The sequence below is a fragment of the Cyprinus carpio genome, chromosome A24 (assembly GCF_018340385.1).
Source record: "Cyprinus carpio isolate SPL01 chromosome A24, ASM1834038v1, whole genome shotgun sequence".
Taxonomy (NCBI): domain Eukaryota; kingdom Metazoa; phylum Chordata; class Actinopteri; order Cypriniformes; family Cyprinidae; genus Cyprinus; species Cyprinus carpio.
The window spans coordinates 19,152,901-19,178,469 of NC_056595.1; the positions used below are offsets into that span (position 1 = coordinate 19,152,901).

The 25,569-nt window shown below is 38.0% G+C and overlaps 2 protein-coding genes across 6 annotated transcripts in view; both read left to right on the forward strand.

Annotated features, from left to right (window-relative positions):
- Window positions 1-3,325: 3,325 nt before the first annotated feature.
- LOC109108313 (protein arginine N-methyltransferase 6) lies at window positions 3,326-4,505 on the forward strand. Its single transcript, XM_042714540.1, has one exon. It carries the CDS (start codon window positions 3,376-3,378, stop codon window positions 4,441-4,443), a length of 1,068 nt encoding a protein of 355 aa, XP_042570474.1. The 5' UTR covers window positions 3,326-3,375; the 3' UTR covers window positions 4,444-4,505.
- Window positions 4,506-7,837: 3,332 nt separating this feature from the next.
- The window catches only part of LOC109052266 (netrin-G1-like), a 95,238-nt gene continuing 77,506 nt past the window's right edge, over window positions 7,838-25,569 (forward strand). For 4 of the 5 annotated variants that reach the window (XM_042714544.1, XM_042714541.1, XM_042714543.1 and 1 more), the window contains exons 1-2: window positions 10,027-10,313; window positions 16,116-16,827. In XM_042714544.1, the coding sequence (XP_042570478.1) occupies window positions 16,582-16,827 (246 nt within the window). In that variant the 5' untranslated portion in view covers window positions 10,027-10,313; window positions 16,116-16,581. Of the gene's footprint in view, window positions 8,070-10,026; window positions 10,314-16,115; window positions 16,828-25,569 lie in introns of those variants that run through there. The other variant, XM_042714542.1, reaches the window with a different exon arrangement.

Consider the following 25,569-nt stretch of genomic DNA (forward strand, 5'->3'; position numbering starts at 1 on the left):
GAGACGCACACACAAACGTGCACACATTTTGATATACTCTTGTATGGAAGTATGATTTCATAAAATTTTAACGTCTTCTTTCGTTTTACCAATTTCTAGGTTCACCTCCGGAGGCGACTTGGTGTGTTTACGTACATCTATTGCATTGCTCATCAGTTTCAACCGTTTATTGAGGTGTTACCTCATGCATTGTGTTTCATATCGTTTTGCAAGTCTTTGAGGTAAGCACTATAGCGCATGCTCTCATCCCGGGTTCTGTTCTGACTCTATTCCACTTATATTTCCTGTAATTATTAAAATAATAGTAATATTGTTAAGTATATACGTATTTATTTAATGTAAGAAATAAGACAAATAAGATATTAACAAATAAGATAACAAAAATACATTAAAAATAACCACAGGCTCATTGGAAAAACATGCCTGTGGCAATATTTCTTGAAAATGATATTACATTGCTTGTTGGATGTATCGGCACATTTTCAAAGAGAAATGTCCAGTGAGTAACGTTAAAAGCATATTCAGTTTTATACCAAATGTACTGAATCTGTCAGCATTTTATTATGTTGGTTGTACTATTGTGGTATTTTGGAAAATAAATGTCCAGCTCTATCGCATTAAAACTACCATAGGCCTATCACCTCTGAACCTTACCCTAAACCTAACTGACATTGTTAACAAAAGCAAACGTGAGATAAAAATGTATTTGCTGTAGCAACCATGCCATCTTAGCTTGCTTATAAAAGTCCATGAGATCCTTTATCATGACCTGTTTTTAACAGGACTCGTATCCAAGTCTGCAAGGCAAGTACAATACTGTAGGCTTACCAGGTGAGCTACTGAGCAACTTTACAATGTCAGAAAAGCTATATGGAACTGGTTATGTGATGGAAAATTTAAAATGTATTAGTTTGCAAATTATGAAATTATTATTTATTTTTTCAGTGAGCTGTGTTGTTAAAACTACTGTGTTTGTACAAAATGTACAATAGCAGTCATCTTCTCAAAAAGAGGTCAAAAAAGCAGACTGGGGGTAACGTTATTGTTTTATTGAACTGAAAGAAACATTTTGACTGCATGCTGGACAGGTTGCTTCCTCAGATGTTAATGTGCTTGCTGCTTCAGATAGGAATCAGATTCACACCGCCTGGGTGGCACTGCTATAACTGAATCAAATCACCAATACGCTGCTGTGATTGTGACTTCCCTTTCTAGTTTCATCCTTTCAGCAGACTTATCACATGTCCTCACCCTTAACTGATCCAACCAAACAAGATTCAGCAGGTGGATTGGAAACAACATGAGCCACCCAGGAAAAATCAGCTTGAGCTGTGTTATCAGATGTTTTCAGGACATCCTTCATTGTCCAAAGTGATTTGGTTTCCCGCTGTAACACTCTTGCTTGAACAACCAGTCTCTTCCTTTTGCAGAAACCACCATCTCTCTACTCTGAAATTATCTCAGGCTTTCCAGACACATTTCAGGACCACTGAGCAAAGTCTCTTCCTTCGTTGCCAGTCCATCCCCTTCCAATCAGCTCAGAGTCTGTGCTTTAGATGGACAAACACTGATGTGCAATTTTAATTAAAGCGAGATCAAGTGCCAATGTCTGTGCAAACACACAGGTTTTTTTTTTTTTTATTATTATTATTTTATTTTATTTTACAGTCATTTCAGAATGTGTAAAAACTTTTTACAAAAAGGATTTTGTGTAAATTGTGTGTTATCATATCAATAGTTGGTTTCTTCTGTAATGTGACTTATTTCCAAGTGAAACGGATATTCAGTGAGGGCAGGAATTGATCTGATGGTGAAATTGAGCTTTAAGTACCAGAATGTAGCCAGACTAAATGCTAGTTTGCTAAAACAACACCTAAATAGCTATTTGACTAACAGTTAAGATTTGTAAATAGTCTATGTGACCTAATAAACAGATGATTTGTTCAAAATAAGCCATTAATGTGTATTCAGAAAGTAAATAGGGACAATTTTGATGTCATGTTGACTGCGAAGTTTTGATGAAACAGAAGAAGTGATAGATCTTGTCTCTTTTCTTCTGTATTGTGACATACAAAAAAATAAAAAATAAATAAATGAATAAAGTATTTTTTATGTAACACATACATGGATGAATTGTTCACAATATGCATTTAGAAAATAGAACATTTGAATTTTGTGAATTTTCATTTTGTCAACTGTTTTTTTTTTTCTTTAGCTTCATAAATGCAGTGCTGTAACTCCTATTCACATGTATACTGAATTATCCCTGTATAATATTTTAATTTTCCATTAATAGAAATGTGAATATGTGTCATATGATGATAACCAATGTGCTCCCTTTTCCTCTGACTTACTACGCGAGTTCAACTTGAGGACAATGCTGAAAAAAGGCCAGATCTTATAATCCAACCGTGAACATTTATCACTATAGATAAAGCAGAAGAAATCATAAAACACACTGTATTCAAGAGGAATAGCTTGCTGTCAGTGTGTAGCCTTTAGCGTGTGTGGGGAGAGTGACGGTCGAGGGTGAGGCAGTGCTATTTTATTAAGGTTAAAAGCAGATCATGCTATCTGTCATGGTGGAAAATGCAGTTTGGCTCAGACGGAGCCCTGGTGTTATGTTAGTACAGCTACAGCTGGGCACAGTCAGTTTAAACAGCTGTCCTGGAACTACTGCCAAACAGGCAGACAGCAATGCTAGACACTCACTGTAAAAAATAAATAAATAAATGAGAATTTATTAGGCTTAATCCACTTATTTGTGTGGGCCGGCATGCAGCATTAACTTAAATAACCACATGGATATATTGTGACAAACAAGTATTAGTGGTAGCCTACATTTGTTTTGCATATAGGTGTAGAACAGGATCGATTATAATATGTAGGCTACTTTGTCACTTTAAGTAATTATCAGGAAGGCTGCCTCCTTCCCAAGGTCTCTCTAAATTTTGTTTATAGATAACAATAATTATAGCCTATTTAACACAGACTAACCCAGCACCTAAAAGAAATTGCTTTTTCAGGATATAATTCATTGTTTAGTTTATTTATGAATTATCTTTCCATGGGAGTTGTCTCCACATGTTCTTAAGGGGAGGTTAGTCACATTTAGCTAAATTACTTAAGGTAAAAACGACTATAGCAAAGTAAACTAACAAAAATGTACATAAAGTGTTCGTTTTTTAAATAAATAAATAAAATGTTTTCTAGCTCTTGAAAGAATTTCTTGCCGCTCATGGGAAGTGTAGTTCATTTCATAGCTGGCTTTCGTTCTTTCCGAATCACACGGCCGTGTTTAAAAACTACATCTCCCATGACGCCTTTCAAATTGCGTTTCGGATACGGAAGCTACTTTGGGAAAATTAAAGACGCATGGCAAACTCGTGGAAAATGTCACAGCACGGTACCAAGAAAAGAAAATTAGATAGGAGTACAGAGGATTACATGTACTTTGACAGCTACTCCGATGTCACTATTCACGAAGAGATGATTGCAGACACTGTGCGCACTAATACGTACAGAATGGGCATTTTTAAAAACAGTAAGTCAATAGAGGGGAAAGTGGTGCTTGATGTGGGAGCCGGTACCGGCGTCTTGAGCTTATTCTGTGCGCAAGCAGGGGCCAGGAAGGTTTATGCAGTCGAAGCGAGCTCGATCGCCGATCAGGCTGTGAGGATCGTAAAACTGAATCAGATGGAGGACAGAATCGAAGTCATTAAAGCCACACTAGAGACGATCGAACTGACCGAACAGGTGGATGTGATCGTCAGCGAATGGATGGGCTACGCGCTCCTCCACGAATCCATGCTGAACTCAGTGATCTTCGCCCGGGATAAGTGGCTCAAACCCGGTGGCCTCATATTACCATCCCGGGCGGATCTTTACATCGCTCCTATAAACGATCTGGTGGTGGAGGGCAGATTGAATTTCTGGAGCACCGTCAAAGGACAGTACGGCGTGGACATGTCCTGCATGACCGACTTTGCCAGGAAGTGCATCATGAACAAAGACATCACTGTGAATCCGGTGACGGTGGAGGATGTGCTTTCCCACCCGTGCAAGTTTGCCGAGCTGGACTTGAACACGGTCACGCTGGAGCAGCTCAGAGATGTGAGGGGCGTGTTCAGCTGCGAGTGCTTCGGCTCGTCCTCCATCCACGCCTTTTGTGTGTGGTTCACGGTGACTTTCCCCGCTGAGGAGAAGGCCCTGGTGCTCTCCACGTCCCCCTTCAAACCAGAGACGCACTGGAAACAGGCTGTGCTGTATCTGGATGATGCTGTGGATGTGATGCAGGACACTAAAGTTGAGGGGGAGATCAGTTTGTATCCCTCTGAGGAGAATTCTAGACATATATGCATCCGTGTGGACTATGTGATAGGTGAACAGAAAAAGCACTCCAAAACTTTTTCTATTCCTGATCAGTATTTAGAAGTTAAATAGAGATTTGGCTGTTATTTATTTTTAGTTATTTCCCTAGTCAAATAAAAGGAATGCTAATGAAATTTGGAATCGGGCTCATTGTGATGAAATAAAAACAGTCACTGGATATACTGAAATTCGTAGAATTTCATATTATCTAGTAGGATCTTAAAATAATGCAGGATTAGTTTCAGATTATTATAATACATAATAATAAATTCCATTAGCACTCCTTTTGGATTGTTTTTTTTTTTTCCCCCACTAGGTTTTGCAAGAATTCACTATAAATTGTTGCTTTGAATTCTATATGAATCAGGTTTAAACTCCTGTCTGCAAACAGCACATGCACAAAGTTATACAAAATAAACAGTGCTAGCCAAAGCTCTGTAATTTTCCTTATTGTGTGAAAACAATTAAGTGTAAAACACTCCATTTTTGTTAACCAGGGCTTGAAGAGAAAAACAGTCCACTTTTGGTTGGCCCAAGTGGCATGGGACCATAATCACTCACAGTTTCAAGATAAAGTTTGGGAAGATATTTGCTAGTCTCTGAGGTTAGGTTAGGTTTGAATTTGGATTGGCTGGTGACCCAACGCAGTGTCAAAATGAGTTATATTGTGCAAAAGTGGTTCAAAAATCACATTTATTAGTATTACAATTAGTTGCATTCCCACAAATAGGAGAATTGACACTATTTTAAATGTATAAACAGCAGTGATTCATTAGCCTGTGAGTCAGATATTAGTATTTAGTTATATTATCAGGTTACCACTCTCTAAAGTTTAATTGGATGCATTTCCTTTGAAGTTTACAACATACAGTAGTACATGGGAGGCATTTTATCCTATCCTTTTGAAAGTTGATAAGCCCACATACAGTATTTTGCTTTCTTAACAATATGTGATTATATGATTACTTGCATTTATAATTTACATTCAGCATAGTTTTTTTCCCCTTATACAACCCTTCCAGACATGTGACCCATTTTTGGGTTGCAACTCACTGTTTGTACTTACTCATATTAAAGCATTGTTTTGTGTTGTATTGAGAGGAATGAAAAGAGTGTGGTCCAGTATGGAGAATCTGTATGAAGGCATTGTTTTAAGAACATTTGCTGGTTAAGAAGTAACAGTGAGGTTAAAGCCTATAAATGTATTCTGGTCACGCTCATTTAGTTATAGTGATCAATACTATTTTTACCAATAACCAATTTATAGCTTGTTAAAGTTACATACTAAACACATTTCAGGAACATTGGGTCCTAAATGGTGCATAACTTTATCTCATCCTTGTCTCTACAGTGGCTTTGGCACTGAGAATGCTATTGACATAAACAAAATATTTAAGTCATGACTGATTGGAGTTGAATATGGCCTGATCAGATGGATATTTGTGGCCTTGGAATCCATTCAAAGCTAGTTTCTCATTTGTTGTATGTATAAACTTAAGCTCAATTACCTGTTGACCCAATCATCATTAGTCATTTTATTAGCTGTAATTTGGATTATCATTGAATGCAGTTCAGATGCTGGAAGTTACTAATCCTCAAAAATCACCTGGAGTTATTTGTTGCAAAGTACATTAATTTTCTTTGTATTACTGCAAGCTCATGTTGTTATGTCACAGTTAATTGGAATGATGCGTCATTCTTTCAGAGCCACACTTGATTTGATGTATTCCATTTAATACCAGTAGATCAAAATATCTTTCCATATTTAAGAATTAAATGCATCTAATTGAATCTTACTATTAATAGTTGTGTAGACAGTAAGGAGCAAATTAAATCAGAGCTGTGTCTCTGTCTCCTAGACGGCCTCAATGAGTTTTATCCACAAAGGCATATCATTGTATCCAATACATCCCCCTGGTATGCTAATAATGATACTGTAAATAAACCAGGAGAAGTCATTTGCCGCCTGCCAGTTACAGTAACCAATATTTTTTGATTCATGAGAAGACAAATTGGAAGCATGTTATTGACAAATCCTAATTTAGAAGACTAGATCCCAAGGCACTGGGCGGATCTCCATGGCCAAGTGACAATTTGTCATCATCATTAGCAGGCTGATTGGATTTCATTAACATACTAAAATAAGCCACAGTGACAGAAGGTCTCTCATGGTGTGATATCTGCCTTCATACGGTCCTTAAAAGGCACTAGATTTAATGAACAGCAGCTAAAAACACATTTTAATTTTGTGGGGTTAATATGTTTACTGTAGATTTGGAGGTTTTGTGCCTTTTATGTTTGATGAGATCAGTTTTGGAGGAACATCATCTGCTGCTGTGAATATTTCCATGGCAAAAAAATTAAGCAGAGGCTAGAGCTTGAATATAAAAATGTATGATTATGGTGCTCGGTTTGAAATGTTGAAAATTACCAGGCTTAAAATACATGTGAATAATGCTTTGTCACATAAATTTCACAAGAAGGTTTGATGTACTACTTCAGTTTTAGAAATTCACTGTTACGTGACACATTTTCTTTACAGTGCTTGTCATTTTTAGCAGAGGTTTATGTTTAAAAATCAAAGTGTTAGCATCATATTGGAAAATCAGAATAATAATTAGACTAGATTTTGACATGTTATTGTTTATACAAGGGTTAAACCATCAGTGAAAGCATCTCACTTCACAGTGATCTCTTTTCATATTGCTTACCATGTGACAGATATGCGCTGGACAGAACAGATGAAACCCAATACTCTTCTCAGATGTGAAAGACAGTGATGAGCCACATGAGAGGCAGTCATCAATTCTCAGATAACTGAAAGGTATGACAGCACTGAAAGAATATTCTCAGATAACTGAAAGGTATGACAGCACTGAAAGAATATACATCATCTGATTGTATAGATGCTCCTGATGAGCTAAGCTGAACGGTAGATTTTTGGCTGTGTGGAATATGAAATGAGCCCTGTGAATGAGTTTTTTTTTAATTATTATTTTTAAAGTGTGTGTTTACAGGTGCTCTTCATTGTTTACATTTTATGTAGAGAGCAGACCATTTAGGCATTCATGATGATGAGAAGCTGAACTGATTTTTGTCTGAACATAAGAAAAAATTGTTAATTTTTGGTAGCCCTATTTGGTTTTTTTTTTTGTTTTTTTTTTTTATTAGTTATTTTGTAGTCCTTTTAAATTTTCTTTTATGTATTAAGTTTTCTTTTATGTTTTAGGCATTATTTAGTCATTTGTCATTTTTGTTTGCATTCTTGTATAATATATATATATATATATATATATATATATATATATATTTTTTTTTTTAATTATTATTATTATTATTATTATTTTTCAAGTCGCACCCACGACCAACCGCCACATGTTGAATATAATCGCACCTTATCAAGGCATCTCATCTGTCACATCCACCCCCAAAATTGAAGGCTTCATCAAAGCCTAACACCAAGCCGGAAAAGTGTTTCCGCGACGTGGCATTTATTTGCTGAGTTGTTCGACTCGCTGAAGTGCCATTTGTGCCTTCGATTAGACCACCATTCTCCCGGAGCCGAGGACAAGAGTGGTCGCCTCTGAGTTCAGCTCCGCACCTGCGCGTCTCCAAGATGTCCCGATTGAAAGCCGTCAAATATCGGTGTGCAACATGAGATCTCATCGCACTCTTCGGATTGACGCTTTGGAGTGAAGGTGAGATCAATGAGGACTTTTGTCTCGATGCATGCGTGGTTAATCGGTGCGTCTCGCCCAAACTTTTAATATGCGTTAAGTGTTTTCAATGGGCCGGTTTTCTTGAAGCATCATTTCAATGTAACTTATTGATACGTGAATCTATTACGACTGTTATGGCATACGGAACTGCTATTTATTTATTTTTTCTAAATGGATGGTAAAATTCTATTTCGCCTGCAGTAGCCTACGTAAAACCTACCATGCGCTTTTGAGCACTTGTCTCTTTTTGTTTGTGGCTTTGGCTGTAGACCTCGCTGGTGTAAAACTTTTGTAAGATGCTAAATTACTGTTCCTTTACTTTAGACACTCATATTGTTATATATTGCACTCCTAACACTTTGTGTATAGGATGTCACGCACTGGCAGTATTCTAGTTTATTGGTTCTTCTTAAAAGGCTTTCTGACAGCAACTACATAAAAGAGCTTGAACTCGTTGCCTCTTTTATGAGATGAATGATTTTCTCTAGCTGTTTATTTATATGTATATAGCCCTCACTAACGGGCCAGTTGAGTTGCAACAGTAGTTTATGAAGCATTCACACTGTAAGAGTTATTTATATATAGTAGCTAATGAATTTAGCTACTGGCGGAAATCAAGCTGTTGCTGCATAAATAAATAAATAAATAAATATTTAACAAAAAGGGCACTTTTCCTTTTTACACCAGTTTATATGTCGGAACATCACTCTGTGTTTTTGCAATGCATAATTTACTTTAGCTTCTCCAAACAGTGATGACTTTGCTTTTTTGTTTCTAACAGTTCATTATTTGACTTCTTTTTGGGCTTTATTTCTATTTTGTAGACATTACGCTGGTCGCTTATAGCTAAAATCCATTACATTTCCAAGCCATGCTCCACTCAGTATAGCTATAAAGGTATGTTTTATTACATCTATTTCTGATCTGTGTGACTTTAAGCAAATGATTTTTTTTTTTTTTTTTTACTTTAAAACGTGAAACTTTCTCTTTATAAAGTAAATATAATAGTTTAATTAAATGTATTTCATATTATTTTCTAATATTAGTTATATTAATACCAATCATTTTAGTTGGTTGACATAGGCTAATTAATTGTATTAAGAAAATATCTTATGTGGAATTATTCTGCAGTTTTTTTATTATTATTATTATTGAAAAAGCAACTAAAATGTATGTATATAACCATTAATAGAGCATCCAACATAAATGCTACCTTTAGGACCCTGTGGATGGCATATCCTACTTAGTATTTACAGTGAAGAGATCCTTGCATCATAGAGAAATATATAACTCTGTAACCCATCTCCATCACCATTTGTTAGAATACAAAAAGGGGGACTGTTTTCTGTCCCGTTTGTGTCTTTGCTGAAGTCCCATCAGAGTTTTGAATTGCTGGAAGAGAGAGCGGGGCAGAGGATGTGCTGAAAACAGTGAGGGCTTAGTGGATGTGTAAAAGCAGAGAGTGTGTGTGGAGTGTGCAAGTGCGTAATCTTCCCCAGCCATCATTTCACGCCGAACACTGGCGGTATAGACGCGTGAGGGAATGCGCGTGAGGATATTATCGGCGCGCGCGGGTCTAATTGGTGCGATTGGTGTCTCGCTCACGTCTAAAACGTTTTGGAAATAGTGAAAATATCACAAAAGAACTGTTTGTCGTTATCCCCGAAACAAGAAGGGAGTCCCGTGTTTTTTGGATAGAGGGCGTTTGAAAAAAAGCTGTCAGGAAGAACGGACCCTTGGCTATTTAAAGTTTAGTGAGGACGGTTACTGGCTCTGAGGTGATTTCTATGAAACTCACAAAAGAAAAAACGATGAAGAAGGAGAAATTGTGGAATTTATGAGTTTACCCTGTTTGGGACACACGCGGAGGTGAATTTATGCTCATTTTGGTGAAACCAGTTTAACATGTTTGGGAAAGATGAGGAGGTAGATTTTGTTTGAAGTTTACCCCAAAAAATTTGCGCTTCGACAACGTCTCGCGCTGGAGAGATGTGGCACGCGACTTAAGAAAAGATTGACGTGCCGCGAAACGCCTTTCAGTCGCTGTGTTTAGTCAGCCTGTTTAGTTCGGGTGGAGGTGTGGGGGGATTCCGTTTTTCCCCCGAACTCATCACATTAAGATTAACAAGCCGTCTTTAAGAGGATCCTCCGTGGTCAGTCATGAACTTGTTGAACACACAGCCCGCCGCGGGACACTTCACATCGAGAGTGAATCTCATTAACGTGAGTATTCCGTTTCCTTTTAAAGTTTAGGTTGGTTTGTGTGAATATGGGCGCCATCCGTTAGTTAATAATTTACTTATGGGATCTAGTAATATGATTTCTTTGCATCTTTAACTTTCCTCCGGCTAAATTCAAATTCATTCAGAATAGTTTGTGGTATATTGCCTAGTACTGAGCCTCTTTAATAGGATGCTGATATTTAGAAGCTCGACTGTTACATGGAAAACGTATTTGTGATATGCAAGAAGAAAATAGATTGGACTTTCCTATGAAATAATGCGAATGGAAGCGCCCCCTTGCGGCCCTAATACGTTTAATTGTCTTTCTATGACCAGGTTGCTTTCACGTACTGTTAACTCTTGCCTGCTATGCTCTAATTTGGTTTAATCCGTCAAAGTAGGCCATTTTCCTGAATATAAATCTTGAACAAACTCTTTAAGAATGAAATTACACAGTACTGTTTAAACAGTGTTTAGCAAATGCTGCTGGAGTTTGAAATAATGTCCGCTTTTGGTTTATTTTGTATGCAAGTTTACTTTAAAAATCAAACTGAATTAATAATTATAGACTCTTCTTTTTTAATGTATTGCATTGTTTCCTCATAACGTATTTATAGATTCTTCTTTTTATTGTTTTGTTTTGTTTGTTCATAACGTTTCTATTGATAAACAGATTTGATCTGAACAAGCTGACATGAAATACTTAAGTGAATTGTGTGTGTGTGTGTATTGTGCATGCATACAGTTTTTATACATTTCTAACCTAAAATGTTGTTCATAAAAATGTCCACATATGAAAGAAAGAGGCTAGAATAGATTCTGACTTCAAACAGTTGATTTTTAGAATACTCAGTGCAATTGTCATTACAATCTACTTTTTTAGTCAACCTTCAAGCGAAAAGGCAAAGGGTAGAGGTTTTGTTTGAGTCATGTTTTCTCACAAAATATTCATATGGTGAGTGGGGGAATTGTAAGTATCAATCATCATCAGAAGTTTATGACATTATATCTGAGATTTAGCAGTAGCAATCATGAAAGTAGCCAGAAAGAAAAAAAAATAATAGCATGCATTTGAGCTGCAAGCTTTCTGTTCAGTGCAAAATTATTTTCAACATCCCAAGATAATTATTTCAGGCTTTGTTCTCCAGTGGGATATTTTGAGCAGTCAGAAATATCTCCCAAAAAAAAAAAAAAAAAATGAATGCCACAGCAGCCTTTTAGGAAAGTATACTTAATAATGCATAACATGTTCCGATGTCACAGCAAAGTGTGCGCTTGGCAGTGGAGGGTGATGTCTTGAGCGGAGGGGGGATTGTAGGGGAGGAGGTCTGTAACAACACAAGCCTTATAGGGGCTTTTGTGAGTGGAAATTGGGAAACAAACCCCTGAAGCTAAGCTGCATACCACAAATGGCATTGCTAGATTCGAGAGTCACCCTGTCAAGTGGCCTGAAAGAGCCACATGAACAGAAAGTGACAGAACTTGCCAAGGAGAAAGCAAGCGAGGGAGAAGTCAAGCCCGGCTTAGCAGCTGCGCTAAGGGACATCCCTTTCTTCCGAGGCCAGGGACCTGTCTACTGCAGACAATCAGATTGCATTATGGGATAGGAGGTCTGCCAGGTTCAGTAGCACTCATGGAGTGTAGACAAACCTGTGCTTTGATTTTGCCTTCTACTGACAGGCTAAGTCACATGCAGCCATCATCAAGCCTTCTGCTTGCATTTGCCACACATTATGATGAAAGAAAGATCTCGCATCTGAATATTAGAAGAGGTGACATGGAGGAGTGGATGGTTGTGCTGTGGATAAGTTTGGATTAGAGCAGAGATCATCAGACTCTGTGGGTGTATGTGTTGGGCTGTCATGTTTAGGGAAAACATACTCTCTGCTGCACTCAATGTTTATTTATGAGACCTGTCATATTGGCAGACTGTTTATGGTAGAATCACTGATCCCGTGCAGGCGTGCACTGAAATCCCAAGAGTGTAGATTTCATTGAGTGCTGCACCTACCTCTTTATCACAAGCTGAAACATGAATGACAGAGAAAGAAATGTGGTGACAGGAAAAAGGATTTTGGGATAGAAGGTGGAGGGTGGTTTATAAAATTTGATATTTAATCAAATTAAAAGTAGACATGGATCTGTTCTGGAAAGTCTAGTTTAGCAGAACTGATGTTTATGTGCACCTATGAGGTTTAGACATGAAGGTATGCTTCAATGGCTCAGAGAACAAGATCGAAGTGGACATCAAGAAAGGGAAGGATGTGCTTCACAGCATAAAATGGATGAGGAAATCTGAGCCGCTAGTCCTGTAGGTCATATGAAATCGGTGAACGATTTATCGGTTTTAATAAAATATTAACATGTGGCTTACTGGTAAAGCTCTCATTCTTAAATACGTAATCACCTGCATGAAAAGGGATGCATATTTGTCATGTGGTTTTTGGTTTGTTGACTGCAAGGATGCATTGTCCACCTGCAGTTGCCAAGCAAATTGATTTCTATCGGTGATGTGTAGAGAAATTAGATTTTGCTACTTTTTGAAAGAAATATATGTTTTTTATGTAATATAAAATGAATATAAGCATTCATTTTACAGCAACAAGATAAAAGGCTGCATATTTTTAAATATGTAAATAGTAAAAACAATTGTCTGAAAATGACAGTTGAACGTGATACAAAATAGATGTTAGATGAGGTGACCCACCTCAAATCACCCTGCTCTGTGTCAAAATGCATTCTGCACTCTGCACCAGCCACATCACCATAGGCAGCACAGAATAATTAAGAGGACTCATATATGGATCATGGATAGTGATAACAAGCGGGCTCACGTGATCTTTAATGTGCCCTAGACACTTATCCTCCCTGTATCTCTAATGGCTCATTACATTGTCCTCTTTTCCTCTCTCATCCCCTGTCTTTCTCTCTCCCTTCCCTTCCTCAGTGTCTCAGATAAAATTGTGTGCCCATCGAGAGCTGCATGCCAAAAGTTTGCCAATTTTTCCATTTTTTGTCCCCCACCCTCAACATTACAGCTGTTAAGTGGTTTGTCCCACCTACTCTTTCCCTCTCTCCTGCTGTCTCCTTCTTTCCCGCCCTGTCTCCTCACTTTGTCCTTGGTTAATCTGGCGGATCTAATCACACTCTCCATCCATAGTCTTGGATAATGGTCGTTGTTAGTGATGTGATGTGTTTTAATAGGAAATGTCCATGCCTTAAGATTCATAATAAACTGACCTTTTCCAATTGTACATGTATTCGTTTGGATTAATCCATAGGTTAAATCTTCAAGTTAAGTAGTGAAATAAATAGACTGAATTATTTTCTTTCTTTTTTTCCTCCCTAATGCATATTTTAAGGCATGGTTTTGGTCTGGTTTTCATTACAGCTAATGTGACTAATCTGTGCTTTTCAAAGTTTAAGTACATCTCTGATCCTAAAATATTTTCCTTAGTTCAGTTATGATGAACTCTTTCATTCACTGGCACCAAACACCCTTTTATTTAGGCAGCTTTGGTCAACAGTCAGAATGTGATTTCATGCTCCATGTTTTTCTAATTGGAGATTATGCTCCATTACAGACAACCCCACTTAACTCCCTGTTCTGTGATTTTACTGTGACAATGATTGTTCAAATTATCCTTTCTGCACTAGAATGTGCATGAGCTTTGCTCTGGTGAGAAAAGAGATCCCGTCTGAGGGTGGTCCACTTGCAAGACTGCGCTGTGATCTGACTCACCATTCCACCTCGTTTAGGGCTCACAAGGTTAATTGATCACTATGGGGCTGGTGACGGGATAAGAGTGGGGTCAGCATCTGTATTGACTGGACAGACTGATTAACAAGCTCTAAAATGCTCCTGGTCCCCGCTTTGAGAATGTATGGTAGGTCGTCGTCAATTATCCCCCTGCCAGCCTCCATCAGGGGGAACTGGCAACCTTTGCTCTCTCTTCATTTTGTAGCTGTGCTGTGCAGAAACTGTGTTTTTGCAAAACCCACGTGGATGACTCTAATTGCTCTGTAACGATTGCACTTAGCAGACAGCCAAAAGGTTACAAACTAATTGAATCTAAAAAACATTTCATATGGTATAAATGGTGACACATTGTGTGATGGGTATAATGATTGTCTGAAAAAAATAAATCCTTTGATGTTGACAATGAGCACATTTACGGATGGCAAAACTGTGATAACTATCAGAAATTGGTTCATTATGAAAACCTTTTTTTTAAGAGATCACATGCAAATCAATAAATTAAGTTTTTCATGGAAGACCATTCAAAAGTAACCTTATATTCTGACTTATATTCCCTTTTTTGCTATATCCCCAAAATTTCCCAAATTTGGAGGACAGAGCCATTGGAATGAAGGGGAATGCTAACAGATTTCAGGTTTCTTCATTTTAGTAAAGACTTCTTTGTTAGAAATCTGATGTAAATAGACATATACATTGAATAACCTAACAGTTTTTATATGCAAAGTATTTGTGAATAGCAAGCAGAAATATATATTTATCAATCAAGCATAAATCTAGGCTTTTATTAAATCTAATAAAACCTCGATCTGGTTTTCCATGTTAAAAGAACACCACTCAAGACATTTCGATTTCTTTAAACATTGTCAGCATAATCAGTCTATGCCATGCAATGTACTGTAGTATTAGGATCAAATACTGTAAAACAAAAAAAGTCTAAAAGACCTTAGACATGGATCCTTTTCTTGGTTCTCCTCCTTCTATGTAGTATTTATTTTGTATTTGGTTTTATTTAAGTGCATCATTTTACTGTTCTAAAGCACAACAGATAAAAGTAGAACTTTGTCGAAGTTGAGTTTTTTTCTGCAATTCCATTACTTGTTGCAGACCCCACACATACCTCAGAGAATGAGTGACTGGATGATTCTGGATGAACTCAGATGAAATATCTGTTTATTACAGTAGGATCATGAAGGCAAAAGCATTGTGGGACCATAAGAATCCATAAATTATTTAATCTTTATCTAAAAACCATTCTTCACCTCCACTAAAATATATATATAAAAAAATATATCTACTACTGCAAAGTTATTACTCACTTTCTGACATAAAAATTATTGGTTCAACCTAATAGGGCTGTTTTCAAGTTCAGATCAACTCTGCTTCTACTGTGTGTGTAAACAATCAGTAACGCATCAGTGGTGGTGGTTTCAATGTGCAATGCATAGTGTGAAATATTTAGACTGTGAGCTAGTTTTCATAAAAAAAAACATTTAATGTTGTATGTTTCACATTATTATCTCCTTACAGAAGCAGTTTACAGGCTTCCTTTAGGGGCACCGAAGTGACTTCAGCTTGCTGCTGAGCAGCAGAAAACATGTTTCTATAGTAACTTTTGTTAGAGTAACCTCGTGATTTTGCCTCCTTTTCACAATTTCATCAATTCCTATACAAAAGGCATCCAAGCAATCATCAGCTTTGCACTTATTCTCTGAATTCTGACCTGAACCCTCTACATCCTGTAATTTCATTTAGTGATACACAGCTGTCGGTCTATATTCAGTATCAAAAGAGTGTTTTGAGTGTAGCTACAGTGGAAGAGAACGGGTCTGCAGGGGATTATGGGTAATGCCATGAGTGAATGCATGAAAGCTCTCAAGATCACGTTTTCTTTGATGGCCTTTTAGATATCTGATATTTCTCATGATGCACAGCAGACACCTGACTGGCACCACCTCATAGGAGTTGGAGCGCTAATTTCTCCTTGCTGTCAAACTCTATCCCGTAAATGATATTCACCATCACCTCTCTCATTTTTCTGTGCAGAGTGCAGATGCCAAGCTGCAATAAAGGATGATTGACAGAAGGCAAAGCTGAGACGGCTGTCAGTCAACATCCAGCCAGAGAGTCGATTCATCAGAGTTTCAGAAGCCTTGCTTTCTCTCCAGCCCGACCAATCACTTCGTCTTCTCTGCTTTCACTTCTCTTATCTTTGCTGGCACCCTGACCCTGCCCCTTCCCAGCGGACACAATAAAGACCAGAAGTGGAGACAGAAGCATCGGGCTTGAAGACCTGACAGTGACCAAAGGGAAGCTGGTATGCTGCTGCACCTCTTCTGTCCCGTGTTCAGCAAAAGGATTATTTTGTGAACCAGACCCAGATCTTCCCCACTATTCCCACTTCCTCTATCTCTCCTTCTCTCGTGCATCTTTGAGAAGAAGGGCGCAGACGGATACTTTACATCACAGTGAATAGTCTATTGGAGGGGCGGCCCGAATAAAGGAAGCAGCCATGCGTTTCCCACTGCTCTTGACACTGCAGGCATCATGGCTGACTGTTTGTCAGGCCACGCAGCACTATCCCACAACATGGGGACACTATGACTTGTGCAAGTCAGAAGGCTACACGGACGAAGGCCCAACCTGGTATTACATGGCCTGTCAGCCGGAAGCCGCGGATATGACCAAGTACCTAAAAGTGTTTCTTGACCCACCCAACATCACCTGTGGAGACCCACCCGAGACCTACTGCACTCTGGTGAGTGAATGAATCATATGATTTCATCTACAGTGTATTTACTTCTTTTTGTGGCTTCATCTCATTTTGTATCATTTAATCATTAATGTGGTTCACATGTGATATGCATATATATTCATGGTGCCACATACAGACTATAACTAAGGTTAAACAGTTTTGAGGATGTGGGATGGATCTGCATATTCTACAACCAGTAGGAACAGAGATGCTCACAAATACCTGACAAAGTAGATTACATTCATTTAGGCCATGAGAACTGCTAATAAAGACTAAAGAGTAGTACAGATGAAACCTCAGTTAACATCACATTTGTGTCAGTGTAAGGTGTCCACTTCCTGTGCCGGGTCATTGACTGTTTCAATTTATATGGTTTATTATCTTGTTTCATTTTTGGTGGAAGCCTTCATTAGGTCTTTGTGGAGAAAATGCTGTCTGTTATTAGCATTGAAAATGAGAATTAGAGAGAAGAGAGAGAGAGAGAGAGAGAGAGAGAGAGAGGGAGAGAGAGAGGGAGAGATTGATGAAAGAGGCACTTAAAAAATATGTCACTCTTTGAGGAGGTGAGCTGTATGTCTTTTATGGGCAAGTCTAAAGTGTTTAATTAGAAAAATGTAATTTGTACATTTACACACTGTTCTTTGAAAGTCACACCTGGCCTGCACTCTTAGAAATTAGTTAATGGTTATCAGTGTTATTTGTGCTTGTGTGTGTGTTTTCGAAGACTCAATGCCTAACATCTGAAGTTCTACTACAGGTTCAGAGAGTGAGTCAGAGGCTGTTTACAGTATTTAAGAGGTGAAAATAATGAGTGGAGTGGGACAGTTCAATGAGAGTCCGCTGAGTGACAGAGGACCTAATATCTGGTGTGCAGGGAGTAAAAAGTGAATTATTCAATATGTTTTGTCGCTAATGTGTTTTATTCATAGGATACATTATTCAGAGCCATATCTGGGAGGCACTTTTGAAAATGCTGACTCTCTCTGATAGATTCTCAAGGTTAGAGCAAGGGCTGTTATCCATTTTGGAGGGTCACTGTCACAATATAGCTCTGCTCTCTGGTTTCCAAAGGGCCCATAGTAAAAAAAAATTACACATAATTTCACCCCAGGACACCACTCAGTTATTATTGCAATAACAGGTGACTGACAAAAAGCATGCACTGTGGTCATGTCTGCCTTCGTTCCTGGCCCCAATGTTACTTATACTTATAAAATGTCTGTGGCAGTTATAAAAGAAATATAGTTCCTAGTTGCAACAAACCTGATTTAACAGTTGAGTAGGCTAGGCCAAGTATAAAATATTTATTGTAAAACATTTCTTGTATTGCTAGGTGATCAGGCCCCCTTGTTGTTAAGCAACGTAAATTGCAAGTGTCCAACCACTCGTTTTCTACCAGTGCATCAAGACCGATCAATTTCTGTGCTGTTAGCCATAAATTGGCAGCAGGCATTACATAGATATACTGATTATGCCAATAACAATTTTTATGATGTCTGTAATCATTCTTTTATTTCCGGCTATTGCCATTAGTGTTCTTTATACAAGAGCTCAATCCTTCCGTAATTGATTTCTACTCAGGCTGGCCATGGGCTTCTCTCTCCCTCCCTCTCTGAGGCTGCTGGGCTGTTTCCTCTGATTAGACCTGTAACAGCCATCGCAGGCAGACAGTGAACCCGCTCCAGGCTGGAGAAAACCAAGCACTGGAGAGACCGATGCTTTACCCTGCAATCTGAAGTGTAGGAAGTTGGAAAGATCCATTTGTGAAAAGCTTTTATACTGCCATGGGTGATGACCTTCTCTGTGGCAAAAACTTGACCCTCGTGCCCTATACCACATAATAACACCTGCTCAGACGCTCTTCAAGTGGAACCTGTGATGTAGGCAGTGCTGTTTGTCTCTGAATGTTTGTGTACTTTTGTTGTGGAAAATTGTGGAATTAATGCCAAAGACTTCTAGATTTTGATAACATGTCATTGCAGTCAGTTGAGGATGTATACTTTATCACACTTTGTGCACACTAACTAGTGGGGAAGTAGTCAGCCCCGCTTCTCTATTTACACCAGAACACCTCAAACTTGCTCACAATTTTTTATGTCTTATTGTCTGTCTCAACATCCAAACTTTTAAAGGAAATGTCTCTAACATTTAAATGCTCACCACCTCAAGCTTTTGGCCCTTTGAGTGATTACAAAAATTTGCCCTTGTATTTAACCTCTGGAAATTCTCTCATGTTACACTTCTGCTCACGTCTTTACTCTGTCTGCCAGTAATTGCTAGAATAAATTTAAGACCTAAAATGCTGCTTTGGTCTGTGCCACCACTATCTTTAGACTTTAATCAAACGGCTCCAACCTGGTCACTGCTATCAGCCATTTCTGTCACCATGTTTCCCAATCTCTCCATGTTCACACTCATCATGCTCTAATTTTTTTCCCACGCTCGATATTCGATTTGAACTCTCTAACTATCAGTACAGCCAGTTTCAGTAAAAAAAAAAAAAAAAAAAAATTGCAATGGTTTTCATATTTACAGTTAGATGTAATTCAGAAAGCCTGTCCATCAATCATGTGTCTTGGCACAATTCAGAGAGACACTCCTAACTAATGCAACAGCCTCAGAAGACCTCTCCTTTCATCATGTGATATTATACATCCTAGAATGAAGAACTGAATGACTGAGAGCTGTTTCTAATAAGGATAATGAAACAATTACAAAGTAAAAAAAAATAAAACAAGATAGTGGTTAAAAAATCATACTGGCTTTCAGCTGAAGATTGTCCCATTGCAGCATTACTCAAGCTTTCATTTATTCTATAAAGTGACACCGCTTTATTTATGTTTTGATATATAATTCTGACCTTTTCCTGCATATTTCTGAGTGATATTGCAGAGCTCAGGGAATGATGGAAGACATTTTGCAGGGCTTCAGACTACAACCAAACAGTCGCATTTTGCGACCATTTTTCCTGCTGGTGAGACTGATTATTATTATTTTTTTTTTTTTTTGAGGTCGCACTGGTGCGACTGCAAAATGTTAATATAATTGTATTTAAAATGAATGCACAGGCGATTGTGTTAAAGGCACATCCAGTCAGTCTCTGTTTTCGCTTCCCCTCCCCCACTATTCTATCATCTTCTCAGGTTTATCCGCTCCACGTCAGCATGAGCGTGAAGGTGCGCTCAGCAAAAATGCCGCAATTGTTGAGGAAACATGGATGGTTTTCAAGCTAAAGTAAAGTAAAAGACCGCTTCTTAAACCAGAGAAGGTGACCATGTTGGTATTCTTGTGGGGAAAAAAACATGCAATCACCATCACCGACAGAAAGTTTAGTTTTACTTTTATTTTTGTTTTCATTTTAAAAATCTGGTTATTTTAGTGTAATGTGATTTTACATCACAATACAATAATTTTATCATTATAATTTTATCAACAATAATTTTATCGTGCATTAACACAGTTTTTTAGTAATTTTAAAGTCCGTTGCTCACTGGCTCTGAATACACATACAGAAAACCATGTCAGGTCACAGGAATGGGTGGGATGTTGATCAGTACTGGTTTGGGATGGGTGTCAACATGCATCAACATTCACAAACCACTGTTCACTGTTATTTTTAGCAGAAAAGAACGCAGCAAGCTCGTAATCACTACTTCATTTGTGGGAAATAGGAAGTTTCTAATAGCATGTGAAGACAGTAGAGAAGCGCTTTCGCTTAGCCCAGTAGAGTGCATCGTTTTGTTAACTTTGTGGTTTATTATTTTGAGTCGTTTGGGACGCGGTTACACATGGTCCTCTCACAATATATTGCTCTACAAGTCTATTATTTTTGCCACTTAGAAATGTACATGCAGTCATGCAGCACGTATCAGAAGTTCTGTGCTCAGGCGCGGTTAGCGTTCACACTCACTGATTTATATATAACTGAACCGCGCTCTGGCCCACTTCTTCCAACTGAGCATGGCACGGAGCGATCACACTACTCAAACGAATGCTTTGAGGGTCAAACGTGCTCGGGCATGGTTCAAATGCCTAATGTGAGTACACACTTATTCTCCCACATGCCGCACACATGCCGCACACATGAGTCTCTACTCGCCACACACCCATCAAGTGTTGTCCCACGCCGCACTCTGTTGTGTTGGGTCCCACAATTGTGCAGGTCTCTACTCGGAAGGTGCCTGTTTTATGTTATGATCGAGGCTCTGGACTCTGAGCATAACTTTTTTCTATAACAAACTATAAAATATTTTCTATAAAAACGTTAATGCCCTGGCAGTGGCAAATAACTTTGGTTTTATATTTAATTTGATTACATTAATGTTATAAGTTTACACCTTATAAAACCAAATAAACCAAATATTATTGCACTTTTGTTCATATAGCAGTACTTTTAAATGAAAAAAGTGCACAATACACTACTTTTGAATTCATTATCGAATTTTGTGCATAAAATCATGCGATCAAAAGCAGTAAAAATTTTAACCGTTGCCCAGCATTAGTTGTTTTATTTGATTCCTCAGTGTTTGCTAAACGTTCTGTAATTTATTAGTCAAACCACATCTTTTTCGTTTTTGTTAATAAATGTTTTGTAAGCTAGTTTGTCAATGTATCTTACTGTTTTGTTGTTGTGCTTTCTAATTAAGAATAACAATGAATCCATCTTTTGTTTTAGTCTTAAAAAGTGAAAGGTGGGTAGATATACATAAGCAAAACAGACAATTATCTTTTCTTGTAAAACGTGACGACAAGATCGCAAATTATAAAGTGAAAGCACCCGAAACCCGGCTTATAACATAGCAAAAGAGGAACTCCTGTCCCCAAATCATGCGTTCGTGGGACCAACTGAGAAAGTTAATTGCAAAAGAGCAACCAGTGGGAAGAATGAGTCTGGAGCCCTGTTTTGGTTCATCAGCCTTCTTTTAGAGCAGTGCCATTCCTCAAGTGGCTTAGCATTGACATTTCAGTGAGATTTGAGTGTGCTGTCAGCTACAGTATGCCTCCTCTCATATTTAAATGTGCGTCTCAATGAAAGCCGAGGGGAAAAGGCTCCTGCCAATGCAGTGTAGTCTCAGACAAATGGTGACATTTGACTTTAATCAAATAGATTATTCATGCCGAATTCATGCTGAAAGATTGCACAAAGCAGCTTTTCAAAAGTGCTGACTTTCATGAATGGACCGAGGCAAATATTTGCATTTTAACACTATTGAAAAACTAATTACTTTGCAATAGAGCTGTTAAACATCTGAGTAGTTGTGCCACATGATTGATGTATTTTATTTGTTTTTGTCCGAGTTGTAGAGCTGATAGAAATCAAAAGCTGCTGTAATGGCTGACTGTAGTGGCTGCTTGGTATCAGAGCTTAACACTCAAAAAGTGAACAAATCAGATGGAATTATCTTAATCAGGCGTTAGAACAACCCTCTAGAACAAAAATGTAAAGCCCAGTTCAGACTACATGATTTTTTTGTTGGTTACATCAATCAAACAGTGTTTTTTTGCCATGTTTTATTATCAGAAAAGCCCAAAAAACTGTCAAAGAGTACTGAGGTAAAATAGTTATTATTTGAGCTTTTCTCTCTGTCGCGGTAGTCCCTCGAGGAAACATCATAAATGCAGGAGTATTATTGCCATAGCTCCATGAACATTTTCTCCATTGTAAAATTCCACTTAGCAAGACCGATAACATTGTCTCTCTTTGGTTTTGGCATGTTTGAAAGTATGTACAAAGGCGCTTCTCTGCTCCTATTTGCCATGTCACAGATGTGAGGAAACTAGTCGTGGATGATGGAAAAAAATATTAAACAACTAGTCTTTCTGTGGTAACGTCGTGAAGCATTGGAGACGTGGTATCGGTTGTCACCCACTATGACACACTACACAAGATGAAGCGATTGAATCTTGCGTCCTGATACAAATTTTTGTTTATGAATCCCCACGACACCCTACGTCAAGCAGATTTTGCCAAAATCAGGCTTAAATTGTGTAGTATGAACCGGGCATAAGACATAGAGCATGTATGACATTGAAAGAATGCTTTGAAACTTCAGCTCTTTGAAAGTCAAGCAGAAACATATTTCTTTTACATTTATATTTACATTCTACACCATTTTCTTGATTTTAGACTTTTGTCTAGTCTAAAAGCACTATAAGAGTTGAATAATAGCTGTCCATGTCTGTACACTGTCAACTGTTTTGTGGCTTGGCATTATAAATGAAAACAGCTGGATTCAAATTGTACTGAAGGGTCTCCCTCGATGTGGGGCATCAAGCAAGGCACTTAACCTCTGCTTGCTCCATGGGGCCTGCAGAATGACTGTATGCTTGTGTGTTCAGACCCATCCCGTTGCCTGTCACAGAAAAGAGAAGGGCCATAAAAATTCTCAGATTTTATGTTAGAAAATAGATCACAGGGAAACTCACAATCAAGGCTGAAGTGTGGAAATTGCACGTTTGGTCTTCTAAAAGCTGTTGCAACAAAAATATACTTTAAGATGGACATAGTAAATTGTATTATGCTTTATTAGATGAAAAATAAGTAGAATGGAGAGGACAACAGAACCAGCCATTGGAAAGTTCCCATTATATTATACAATAAAGTCCCATACATCACACATAAATACACACAGATAGTGTACAATCTTATCCTTCTCTTGTAAAGGTTGGAGAAAGTACAGGCGGCTTAAGTTAAAATGACATTAACATAGACATTTATCCTGACATTTACCCTCACAGAATTGCATAAAAAACATAACAAGTGAATGCGACTCAACTTGGAAATCATAACCTTACATTAACCCCAAAATTTCTGAGTCACCATCAAAGTGTACATTAGAATATTGGAAAATCATTTTGTCTGCTCTGTAATTTGCTCTGTGAATATGTCCAACTGGAGCTCTTGGCCTGTAGATAATGAGAGCACCGTCATTTAGCTTATAGTTTCTATGACATAGGGAATTTTCTTTAATGTATTCCATTTGACTAAGGGCTTCTTTTCTCTCTCCCTTTCTAAGATGAGGCTAAATCCCCTCTCCTGGTAATGGGGCTTTTGTTGGTTTCCACAGTTCATCACGCATGGAAAATTCTCAGCTCAAACCTTCTCTGAGGATGGCTTCTAAGAATAGTCAGAATTCTGTAGTAGCCTATCTGAAACGGGGCCCTGGGATCCATTTACTTTTAATTGCTGTCTCTGCCTTTAGGCTACAGATCTTCCCTCTCTCCATCTTTCTTTCTTTCTTTCTTTCTTTCTTTCTTTCTTTCTTTCTTTCTTTCTTTCTTTCTTTCTTTCTTTCTTTCTTTCTTTCTTTCTTTCTTTCTTTCTTTCTTTCTTTCTCACATCCATTCTACCTTCCTGTGTTTGTTGTTGTTTTTGTCTCACTCTCTGTGTTACTAGCACCATTATGCTTGTGTTGGCTGTGCAGACATGGTGACTTTCACAATCTGTTTGGCATTCGAAAGCGTAAAAGGCTGCGAAATGGAAATGATTCAATAAGCGCCAGATAATAAACTACAATCTACTCACACATTGAACATAGACTCATGGATCACACACTCACTAACTGCTAAGACATCTATAATAATTTACCCACTTGAATGAAACATCATGTGTGCAGTACAAGGACATAGATTGCTTTTTCACTGCTGAATTAGATCCATGAAGGCCGGTATAATTTACAGGACCAGATCCACTGTTCCAGCCACATTAAATGCCTGTTGTGCATGCGTAAAGGGACAGAGAGATGAACAAGTATGTGTGGTTTCTAGATGTCAAAGCCAAGCCATTTACTAATTGGAGACAGATAGAAAGAGTAAAGGAAGGACCTTATTGATAAATAAATTGATCTCCTTAAATGGGCATTGGACCACAAACGGCTACATTTCTTGACTGAGGTGGAAGGGATTTATTGAAAAAGAAGAAAAAAAAGAAACTTCACAAACACACAATTCAATCCATCTCTCTCGTTTTCTCTCTTTTTCAGAATGGTCAGTGGAGGATGGATTAATAGGGCTATTCATTTTCAAGGAGAGGAAAGAAAACGAAAAAGCTGTCTTTTCAAGGGATAGCAGGCGATGAGAAAAGGGCTGAGAAGGCTCTTTGCAGGCCTCGAGGGCTGGATCTCTCTGTCTGAGAGCCATGTGAAGACAGAAAGAAAGAGAGAGAATCTGGCTGTCTTCACTGGCCCCCAGACAGAGTGCCTCAACTGACTGCCAGTTCAAAAATGCAATGATCTGTTACGTCTGTCCCAGGCAGAGCCGAGAAGATTCAAAATCAATAACAATGCAATCAGAACTGAGAATCAAATGCTAAATATTTCCCTAGACATTTGCTGCAGAATGACATTTGCTTTTTTGATGAATTGCTAATGTGCTTCTGAGCTTATTGCTAGTAGCCTACGGTCGACAATCAGGTGTAACACTGCCTCTGCAGAAGAGCACAAAATTGCATACAAATATTTGTGACACTTGCTTTATTTTATTCACTTAATGGATGTGTTCTAGAAGTTAAAAAAAAACATCCAGAAGAACATTTCTGACATTTCTGATATATTTCAAATGGTTATTTCTTTTAATTTTGATGATTATAACTGGCAACTAAGGAAAAACCCAAATTCAGTATCTCAGAAAATTAAAATATTGTGAAAAGGTTCAATATTGAAGACACCTGGTGCCACACTCTAATCAGCTAATTAACTCAAAACACCTGCAAAGGCCTTTAGATGGTCTCTCAGTCTAGTTATGTAG

What these genes read in the sequence shown, in the direction of transcription:
- LOC109108313 (XM_042714540.1), top strand. Translation starts at nt 3,376, where the DNA reads ATGGCAAACTCGTGGAAAATGTCACAGCACGGTACCAAGAAAAGAAAA.